Source organism: Brienomyrus brachyistius, chromosome 2 (genome assembly GCF_023856365.1).
Source record: "Brienomyrus brachyistius isolate T26 chromosome 2, BBRACH_0.4, whole genome shotgun sequence".
Classification (NCBI taxonomy): Eukaryota; Metazoa; Chordata; class Actinopteri; order Osteoglossiformes; family Mormyridae; genus Brienomyrus; species Brienomyrus brachyistius.
The window spans coordinates 33421370-33432723 of NC_064534.1; the positions used below are offsets into that span (position 1 = coordinate 33421370).

An 11354-nucleotide genomic window follows, 5' to 3' on the forward strand; every position below is an offset into this window, starting at 1 on the left:
GGGATTTAAATACTCACCAGATCATGATGGGGAATGGCTCGGTGGGGCGTCAGGCATCTAGAAAACAAAACGAAAACTTATTTAACTATCTTCTTGAAGGCAAATTGAATGAACATTAATTTAATCGGTGGCTGTTAAAACAATGGGGAACCTTCAGTTAAAAGTAACTACCGAAATTCACTAGCGAAATTCACTACCGAAATTCACCGCCTTCGGTGACCCAGGACAGGGCGACGACCCATCGCACCACACATACCAACACACAATTTGAAAACTGCAATCTTAGCATGTTTTGGCATGAACATGTAAACTCCACACACATGGTTTGCGTGGGGAAACACTGGTCTGCAAAGCTACAAGTCTGAATCTAGTGGTAATCAACTATCCTTTTCCCATATCTGACTTAAAGCATCAATACAGGCAATGCTGAAGTAGGAGCTGGTCTGATACCTCCCTTGGATAACAGTCAGTTCACGTGGCTTCCTGTATAGTGCACTACCTCTTTTACCGAATACACGTCCTGGGACAGCCTACATCAGGGGTGTCCAATCTTATCCACAAAGGGCCGGTGTGTGTGCAGGTTTTTGGGATAACCTGTAGATCAGCTGTTCAAACCCAGGTGTGAGGACTCTTCAGCCAATCAGTCCTCTAATTAGTAATCTAATTAGGGAGTTGCAGCGAAAACCCGCATACACACCAGCCCTTTGCGGATAAGACTGGCCACCCCAGGTCTACATCAACCCACTTGACTGAGTAACAGCGCCACCTGCTGGAGGCAATATGCTGGAAAGCCCATATTTGTTCTGTGTGAGAATTTCACTGCATAGTGCATTCTCTGAATTCTGAAGTCCAAAATTGGTATTTGCTACATTTCATTATACAACTCTTAGGTATCATGTATAAATTGATTTTTCCATAATAACATTATCCATTAAATAACAGCATTAAATGGTTGACAGGTTCCTAAGCCGGCAGTTTAGTGCAAATTTAGTTCCCATTAGCACATCGTATGGCCGATTATGATATATAGGCCTGGGACACAGCGTTAAAGAAGAATTACACTGCCTACACTGTATTAATGGATACTTTACCAGCATTTTTAATTTCATAATGTAGTTTGGGTGGTACAGTGGCCTCACACTTCTCGGACCAGGGTTCGAGTCTATACCTTGGCATGTTTTCCCTGTATCGTCATGGGGTTTCCTCTCGATACTCCAGTTTGCCCCCACCGTCCAAAAACATGCCGAGGTTAACTGGAGTCGCCAAATTGTCCATAGCTGTGAATGGTGTGTGTGTGTGTGTGTGTGTGTGTGCCCTGCGATGGGCTGGCACCACATCCTGGGTTGTTCCCCGCCTTGCACCCATAGCTTCTGGGATAGCCTCCAGCCCCTCCATGACCCGGAAGAGGACAAGCGGTTACAGAAAATGGATTGATGTTTATATAGTTTTAAAAACCAATATCTTCTCACAGATTTCACTGTTAGTTCCATGTCCGAGACTTTGAATCTTCTCAATCATTTCAGATGCATCGGGAGATGTTCAAGAAAAAACAATCAAATGTTAGATAACCCAGCTAGTCAAAATATGTCTCCTGTGAAACTACATGGAGATGCATCCACATGATCCTCCGGTCTTTGATGACTAGTAGAACCTACAATCTTGTCCATCTGGTTGCAGTTACTACAAAATTTTATTGAGTTTTTTTACTCTAACATTGACTCATATTAATTTCTTTTTCAAGATTGATATTTAAGGCTTTTCCAAAAATAGTAGCGGCTTTCATCACTCATCATCTGTCATCGTGTTTGTTTGTACCTTGTTCCATAGGGCACCTCCACCCCGGGAGTCACGAAGCATGCAGAGCAGCCTCCTGCCACACTTTGTCAGGCAAGAAGGGAGTAACGTGGGTCAAACGAGGGGCTTAGGGATGCTTAATGGTGCCAAGGCATCCTGTGGCACTTAAGACTAGGGCTGGTTTCTCATCATCCAACAATTTGTTAAACAAATGATTTGGACACCAAGCCACTCATGTCTCAGACGTCATACAGAAGTGATTTGATCAGAGACACATTCCACTCAATGCAGGTCTTCACTCATAGACCCTGACCACTTGCTACATGCTTCTTAGACAAATCCAAAGTCCCTTTAATACACAAAAACGTATCGCAAACTTAGCAACCCAGAGCTACTAAAGGAAAAATACTGATTAAATGTCACAAGTGATGGAGATATTTTATTCCTGTGTACAATAGTTTTCAACATTTTTCGTAATTTTAAAGCATTTAACTTGAAACGTACAAAAATACACATTTTGGGGTGACGGTAGGCCGAACATCAGTGCTAGATGCCCCTCTGATTGGTGAGTCCCCAGGCAGCTGCCCCTCTGATTGGTGAGTCCCCAGGCAGCTGTTCCCACCAGGAGGAGGAGCAGCAGAGGGAGCAGCAGAAAGGAGCAGCAGGGAAAGTCAAAGAAGGAGAAGCTCAAACACACAGCTTTGAATTGTCCATGGGAGTCGTTTCCGGTTTCAGTTTAAAATTTGGTTTTCAGACGCTATTCCCAAAAGGCCCCAGTGTTCACCCAGTGGTAAGTAAATATGTCCAACTCTGTCCTCATTTACGTTAAAGTCTTTTCCTGGCGCTTAATGTTTTCCCTATTATGGAAAGACCCCACCCACACCAGAAAGAGGGGCAGAAGATTCTCAGTGAGCATTTTCCATTTACCAGCTGCTATTCTTACGACTGGAAGGTTTCTCATAACTATATCTAGTTCTTTTCATAGAATGCCACCTAATGTGAATTGCAACAGGCGCAGCAGTGCCAAGGGTGGTGTTTCAGTACAAAAGCAGGAGGTGAGGTCACAAAAAAAAAAAATCTATTAAAAAGGGGACATTTAAAAGATACCTTGCAGCCATGCTCACAAACACAGTTCTGTCAGTCTACTCCCAATCCCAATAAAAACTGCAAGGCACCTGACTTAGTGACACAGAGGGTCACGCACACAGCTCACAAAACAAGGCGTGTTGCATCAAACCAAAAAGCAGAGCCCCCCCCCCCCCCCCCCCTCGGTAAAACTTCACAAACACAAATATTAAGCAGGCGTGGCTGACCAGCCCCACGAACGGATAACCCAGCCATTGAATCATAAGTGCGCAAGCAAATGGCCAAACCCTTTCCACATGCATCTGCGATTAAAAAAAAATTATAAAAATCCAATCATCCATCCACCCATTTTCCAGAATATGTGAGAGGAGAGAGAGAGAGAGAGAGAGAGAGAGAGAGAGAGAGAGAGTTAGGCAGGCAGCAGATGATTCTAGGAAACTATGACAGATAATCCCCACCCTGGACGACCCTTTCCAGTTAAGCTATTACTTATCCATCCATGTTTCCATTCACATTATCCAGTAGAACAATGTTTCTCTACAGAGTACTCAGACACCCCCAGACAATCCACATTTTTGCTCCCTCCCAGCTCCCCACACACCTTTACCAGGCATTCAGGTTTTTTTTTTATTGGCTGAGAGTTGGGAGGGAGTTAAAATCTATCTGTATGAGAAACACAGCAAGAGAGGGTCGCAGTGAGCCTGCAAGGACAGGACATGATACCGGGCACACACGAGTCCGCACCTCACCTAACTGTACAAAACCATTTCTAAAATGATTTTAATAAGCAAAATATTTCAAAAATACCGATGATGACATGTACCCTCCTTTACCGAGGATGCAGTGAGTAGCTTAATCACACATGGACACTGTGTCTGAGTAGTTTTTTTCCTGAGTCCCGGTTTCAACTGCAGTGCTGCAGCATTTATTAGTTACCATAATATTACAGTAATATACATTTTAACTGCACACTGCCTTATCGAAATGCAGCTTAACATCGCGCTGAGTCTCATACGCCGTTTATACCCATCCGGTGAAATGAACCGTGTGACACCATCACATTCCTTGGTGGTTCTGTCATTTTAACGTTGAAACGGAAAGACCTTAAAAGACACGTGATTCGACAGTCCATAAACGCACACAAATTAATATTAAGAATTGCGGATTTGCCCATATAAAAACAGGACGCCAATGAAGTCCTGTAGGAACCATCAGGGGATGTAACACAGTAGATCAACTGGCCGTCACATCACCTACGTGTGGAATAAGTGTGAGGATCCCCCGGCAGCAATGGTCCATGTGTCATAATGTTCCGAACCTGACAATTCAATAGCAGCCCATGAACTGATTGTAAAAATAAACGTTTTCACTCCCTGACCTTCTAGATAAATGGTTAGAGGGTGGATGTATGGGTGAATGTTTTCTATCTGGTTCACATCAGAAATGAGAATTAACTCAACATCTGCTTTTCCCTACCAACGTCTCAGATAATCCAGTGCCTATCTGGACAAGCTGTGGGACTGCGATGGCTCCCGGGGACCAGCACATGCACTGCAGAAGGTAACCAGGCGTTCACAAGCACTTCTGACCTCAGATCAACAATCTCTTTCTATAATGTGTTTTTCATATTCGCTTGTACCTTTAAACAAGCAATGAGCTGATGTTACTTTCTCGGCTTTTTAAATTAGATCTAAGATTTAATAAAAGAAACGATAAATAAGCAGCTTTTTTTAAAAAAACGTTGAGGCTCATTGGGAAGAATGACCTCCTCTCGTTTGAAAATTTCTTATGTTCTTAAAATGGACACAGTGTTTGGGGTTGATAAACAGCCTTTGGCATCGTCCAGCCGGCTGCCTGCATCTGCTTTGCATTCCAGTGCCTGGACACGTCGGTCTCCGAGCCAGAAACGACACAGTAACAGTAAACAGCACCAGCAGGCTGCGGAGACAGGTGCAGGGTGGGCAATCTCTACGCTACATGGGGTCCTCCATCAGCAGGGGTTTGCTGTCAGAACCACATTCCTGGAGCCGGCCGTACTCGAAGTCGCTGGAACCTTCCTGGAGGCTGCGCTCGTGAGCGTTGTCGAAGCTGTTCTTGCCGTGGATCTGCTTGAGGTGCTTGCGCAAGACTGGCTTGTGGGCGAACACCATGTCACAGTAGTTACAGCGGTGGGGCTTGTCACCGCTGTGCAGGTTGAGGTGGTCCAGCAGTGAGCACTTTTGGGTGAAGGTCTTGCCGCAGATCTTGCACTGGAAGGGCTTGATGCCGGCGTGGACGCGCATGTGCCGGTGCAAGTTGCCCTTCTGGGTGAAAGTCTTGCCGCAGAGCAGGCACATGAAGAGCTTGTGCATCTTCAGGTGGTTGGCGTAGTTCTCCAGCTGACGGAAGACGCGGGCACATTTGGGGCACTGGTGGTACCACTGCAGGGCCTTGTCTACACTGCGCAGGTGCCCTCCCAGGGAGCCCTTCCCCGCCGGACCCCCAGCGGGGCTCAGGGTGTAGCCCTGAAGGGGTGGCGCTGCCATCTCACCCGCCCGCGTGTCAACGGTGGAGTTGATGAGCGAGTGTTGAGGTTCAGGCGTGTGCAGTGGAGGGGCGGAGCCAGAGGCGGGGAAGCGACCCTGTAGGCTGCTGGGCATGTCCGTCACACGGTCGCACACAGACTCCACCTTCACGATGGTGATGGGACTCTCTTCGCCCTCGCTGCGATCGCGGGTCTGCCTCGAGGGCGGCGAACATGGCTGGATTATCACGTCATCATCGTCGTCATCATCATCATCGTCATCATCATCCACCTCCTCCACCTCTTCCTCCTTCTTCTCCGCCTCGGCCGCCGCCAGGTCCCGCCGGCCGTCCTGTGTGACGGCGCGCTCCTCCGCAGCCTCGCGGGGCTTGATGAATTTGTTTAGAGCCTCAGTGCACCGCTCCACGACGTGACCCATCTGCAGGAAGCTGGCCACCGTCAGGTAGTTGACCAGCTCCAGCTCGGGGAACTCCAGTGTGCCGGTGTAGCAGGACAGCAGCAGACGCCGGCCCACCTCCGCCTTCTGCAGCATGGAGATCTGCACCTCCCGTGAGTCCTGTAGGAAGAACTGGTCGCGGAGGAAGGGTGAGCCAGCGGCGAACACCACCTTGTGGCCGGGCACCTCCAGCTCGTTGATGCGGACCGTCACGTCGCAGAACCGACTCTGCCGGCGTAGCGCGTTCATCTTCTGCAGCATGGAATCCCCGAAGGTGGAGAAGCAAAACTGCAGGATAACCGGGCTCTGGGCCATGGTTCACCGGGCCTGTGGGACCAGACAAGGGGGCACGTGTGTGAAATTCGTCAGAAGCCTTTGCCGGGAAATGCTGTCTATCCAGATTGCAGTCATGAACGCAAATCTCATTTTATATTTCTTTAGGAATTTACAAAGAGGCAACAAAACATGTCTTTTAAGACAATAAAATCATGCACTCCCATATTAGGTCATTCCATTCAATTATGACAGTTAACTGACGTACACAAAAGTTGAAATGAAAACAAAAGCTTATTTGGACATACTCAGCAGCCTACAGATTAGTAAGACTAATGCATATGATGGTGTATTACTTTCACTCGCCTCGTGGAGGAACCCTGAAACCTGCGCTTTAAATGCACATTTGTCTAACTGTTGCTTTTGCAATGAACTGGACTTCAGAGCGGCTGGCTGCGGTTAAACCGCGACAGTGTTTGTCTGACAAATCGTGTAACACTCAGGCTTCCCCACCCGGCGCTGAACCGGCGGCGGGGCAGGCAGACGCGCATTGAACGCGCCGCATTATCATACTAGTTTAGATCGGCTTAATTAAGCGCGTTGCCGCCTACATACAGGTAACCGAAGGTAGACTGGAGGCATGATGATGATGATGATGATGATAATCTACACGGCTGCCGCTCATGTATCGGCGGCGTGACTCCGTGATCCCGGTACTTCTGGCTCTACAATAATGTTCACGTCAAAGCGGCTCGCTGGCCAGCAGCATCGGGCCACGCTTACAGTCAAAAACCACACGATCCTGGTGGCAAACGTGCTCTCGCATGAACGGAACAGCTTCCGAGAGGGATGCCTTTTTTATTTTTAGCTCTCCTGGGAAAGCTCCAGAGACACGGGTCTGGGTTACCTACGGATCCAGATTGTGAGTCCCGAAAATGGCAGATCTCCGGAAGAATACCAAAGAGGAGGAGCCAGAAACGGGAACAATCTAGATATAGGGGCGTTTAAAGGGGTACATCTCAATTCGTGCACCGATTATTTTATCAAAACACAAAGATGTATCATTTAAGGTTTAATCCTCCAAAAAAAAAACATACGTGGATACACGTTTTTTTCTCCTCACATTATTTTATATTTTAAAAACTTTATAAAATTGGTCACATTCCGCGACAGCAAAGGGGTTAATTTGTGTTGAGAACGGCAGGAGCCCACTATATTTTCTCTTTCTGATGATAGCTGGTGATACGTCTTCCGTGGCAGTGTTTTCCAGAGATTAGACAGATAAAGTAAGAAAAATAAATAACATGGCATTCTTTGTAGGAGATCAGAAAATGTGCGTACCTGCGTACAGTTGCTATCAAAAGTTGCCCACCATGCGAAGAATATGATTTACAAGTCTAAGCTTTTGTGAAGACATACATCGTTCAAAAAGTTAATGTGTATCAGCTAAGTAACACATTCGAATCAATAATGAAAATAACTTAGTATTTCTGAGTAATAAGATATATATTTTAATACAGCTACATTATTATTCAAATCCCATTCAGGACTGCTGAACTTTGTTTAAACAATTAAGTGTTTCGCAACGCCATCCTGACACGTAACCTACAGTACTACAACTGTAATGAATATATAAATCCCGCCCAACCATGTGTTTAAGCTGAGCTGTCATGAAACTTAGGGAAGAAAAGACGGCATTACACCAATAAAGGGTATGGCGACAGAGATTTGCAAGACGCTTAAAGTTCCGAAACGCGTAATTGCCAGCATCATACAGTCATGGGCAAAAAGACAATAGGCCACACACACCCAGAGCCGGATGTAGGCACAGCCAATGTGGGAGCTGCACTAGGGAGGCCGTCAATATTGTCATTCCAAAACCTCTCCTAAAGTCACATAAGTATCAGCGCGTTTTTGGAGAACAGAGGAAATTCTTGTTCGTTTTGTTGTGTTATTCTCAATTAAATTGTAACATTGTATTTATACAATGTACTTATTTTATATACCAGTACTACACAGATAAATAGTTTCAAACATTTCCTTGGACTGCCTAAATAACACTTTTGCACAGTACTACAAATAGTTTAATATTATATATATAATGTTATATTTCAGTACTAAATATAGTTTTTAAATATGGATAATTATACAAAATTTAAAATTGTAGGAAAAACCAGATACACCTCATAATTCAGTAATGAGTTGCACCACCTTTAGCAGCTATAACTTTAGTAAACGTTTCTCGTAGGAGTTTATCAGTCTCTCGCATCATTTTGCAGAAACCTTGGCCAACTCTTTTTTTTTTACATGTAACTCTTTGTACAACAGCAAACCTCCCATGGTGGAAAGGAAAGTGCAAAATCGCACAAAGTGGAATAAAACTTTAAAGAAGGAAAAAGGAAGATTCCTCTGTTAATGCTAAAGACCTGAACTCTAAGAATATTAAACAAGTGAGGCCTTCATGGCTGGACATCTCACCACACTTTACTCTTACCCAAGAAGCATGTTAAAAAGTAGCCTCACCTCTGTCGTAATGAAATGTTTATTTATCTGGCTGGTCATGGGACATGTTAAAGTAAACTTCCCTACCTTCTTCGATCCATACCAATTTGCATACCACTCCAACCGGTCTACAGCACACCAACCAAGACCATACGCACAGCACTGACACATTTGGACACCTGGACAGCACTGTTCCTCGATTTCAGCTCAGCATTCAGTACAGTCATGAACAACTTAAAAGTTGTCCCTTCTCAGACTAAAAATATCATTAAGTGGTTGGATCACAGACTGTCGAGGTAGGGGACTTAGTCTCAGCTCAAATCAGTTCCTGAGCAAGGAACTCTCCAAGACTACCACGTCAACCCTCTACTGTTCACACTCCTGACATCTGACTCAATCACATCATAAAGTATGCAGATGACATCATCATAATTGGCTTCAAAATTGATGGGAAAAGGTCTGCAGGAGGTGAGAGAGCTGGTAGAGTGGTGCGAGACCCGCAGTCTGCTGCTCAGTGTTGACAAAACGAAGAAATGACCGTGGACTTCAGAAGACCCCAAGCAGAGCATAACCTACTATGCATCAGTGGCTTGCATGTCAGCAGTGCTGAAGCATTACAGTACTTTTCTGCATGAGCACCTCACTGAGGATTCCTTCTGGTACCAGCATGCATCTTCCCAGCAAAACCCCTGTTGCTCTTCTTGAGCTAGGCGAGACTGAGACATCCCATCCTGTCCATCTTCTTTTGAGGCACCATTGAGAGTGTCCTCACAAACCACATTATGGTGTGATTTGGGTTCTGTAACACCTCAGATCACCTCCACCAGGTTATTAAAACAACAGAGAAGATTGCTAGGACTGTATGTATAAGTAAACTCAACTATGTTCTCAGAATTACTCAAATATGTATTCTTTGACTGATTTCTAAGGCCTTAGTTGATATATTTTCTTCAGATTTTATTCACTTCACCAGACTTTCTTGCAGCTAAAGGGGGTTAATAATTTTGATTGCAGCTCCATAAAAGCAGTGTTTACCGTGTGTTCTTCAACGTGTAAACTGGATTGATCTGATAATCCTTTTTAATGGTGTTTGTTTCTGTAAAGGGGTAAACGTTGCAGTGGCAAGTTATTCCATGTCTCAGTTTGTAAAACTGTGTCTGATTATAAACATGCTTTGTTTTCATGCGTAAGAAGTCAATGCAGTGTTGAAGTGCCTGCTTCAAAGACAATGTGAACAACATAATTACAGAAGAATAACAAGACTTAATGAAGATCTACACGCTTACCATGCATCTTTTCAAAGAGAGTGAGGATGGACAACGTCAATGTTAATTTTGCATGTCGTGGAATTGCTATTTTTTTGTTTCTAAATAAATCAGCTCTTGGCAATTCAGTGTACATAAAGCACCCCCAGTTTAATTACCTTCCACCAGTCTGTGTTTGTGAGTGGAATCCTGTGATTCATAGCGCCAAGTCCAAATAGATGCTTGCTCTTATCGAATGATGATATTCAGTTCCATCAATCTTCTGTAAAATTTTGTCCTATTCAGGGTTGTGGGGTATCTGGAGTCTATGGACAAAAAGGCAAGGATGGGGCACCAACCAATCACGAGTCACGCTCACAGACCAACCACACACACATATGAGCAATTTGGTAAGTCCAATTGACCATGTTTTGGAGTACCTGGAGGAAACTGCATGATGAAACTGGGGAACATGCAAACTCCACGCACATGGAGCCATGGTAGAGACTCGAACCTGGGTGTCAGAGGTGTGAGGCAACAATGCTAACCACAATATAAGATGTTTAAATAAACATAATGTGAACTTTGACATTGAATGTTTGAGTTATTATTATTATTATTATTAATAAATTGATATTGACTTCAGCATGAGGGAAAATACACCACCAATGTAGACTGACTTTGGCTACTGTGATTTTAACACCGTCTTTCTGCATGGAGTAGAAATCTTTTGCTAGTTGTTAGGAGACCACCAGGGGGAGATCCTTTCCAGCTAAATGAAGCTGGGAGGCGTGAAAACTAACACCTCACGCTATGTGTGATGTATCGGCCATGTGCTGTTGACTCCATCAAGCAATTTCATAGAGCCTAATTGCATATCTTTGGGCTACAGGAGGAAACCAGCATCCCTGGATTCTCCCTGCCTGCAACACCAGACAGACAGGGTTCAAGTCCCTAACCCTGGATGCGTGAGGCAACAGTGTGACCCCCTGAGTTTTATGGGATTCATGTTAGTCAACGCTAGTATTCTCTGATGACAATGCAGGGATAAAACCTGAATTCCAAGGTCTGTCTGTACTCAGAACTCTTCTATATGGCTTTTTCAATCTATGTAATCTTTTACTTCCATGCAACTGTCCGTGCTTAAATAACCCAGCAATTTAATCAGTATAAAATTTTGGTGAACCCAGAGCTTAATTCCAGGACGCACGGAGGACAAGGCAGGGGAACATGCTGGGTGGGATGTCACCATCTACTGCAAAGCTTTTGTACATGTTCAAAAAGTGTGCAATGAATGCCTCAAAAGATAATGATAGTGTCAGTTATGCTTGTTGTCATTGACTGATGATTCATTAACTTTTCAGTGGGACTGTGAAGGAGTGTCACACACAGCATGGTTATTATAACAGAGAACCATGACGAGCAAATTCTTTATTTTATGGACTGACTTGAACCTTAGCGATAAAACTGCCAAATCACTCAAGTTATGCAAGAA

General features: G+C 44.6%; 1 protein-coding gene across 5 annotated transcripts; it reads right to left on the minus strand.

Annotated features, from left to right (window-relative positions):
- Positions 1–3049: 3049 nt before the first annotated feature.
- Positions 3050–7496, minus strand: zbtb26 (zinc finger and BTB domain containing 26). 5 transcript variants are annotated; one of them, XM_049001656.1, is made up of 2 exons: positions 7455–7496; positions 3050–6167 (listed from the first exon to the last, which is right to left on the minus strand). In XM_049001656.1, exon 2 carries the CDS (start codon positions 6153–6155, stop codon positions 4854–4856), a length of 1302 nt encoding a protein of 433 aa, XP_048857613.1. In that variant the 5' UTR covers positions 6156–6167; positions 7455–7496; the 3' UTR covers positions 3050–4853. The 5 variants fall into 5 exon arrangements, with proteins under 5 accessions (XP_048857613.1, XP_048857602.1, XP_048857591.1 ...); XM_049001645.1 differs by lacking the exon at positions 7455–7496 and adding an exon at positions 7025–7448; XM_049001634.1 differs by lacking the exon at positions 7455–7496 and adding an exon at positions 7021–7448.
- Between the last annotated feature and the right edge of the window lie 3858 nt (positions 7497–11354).

What these genes read in the sequence shown, in the direction of transcription:
- zbtb26 (XM_049001656.1), bottom strand. Translation starts at nt 6,155, where the DNA reads ATGGCCCAGAGCCCGGTTATCCTGCAGTTTTGCTTCTCCACCTTCGGG.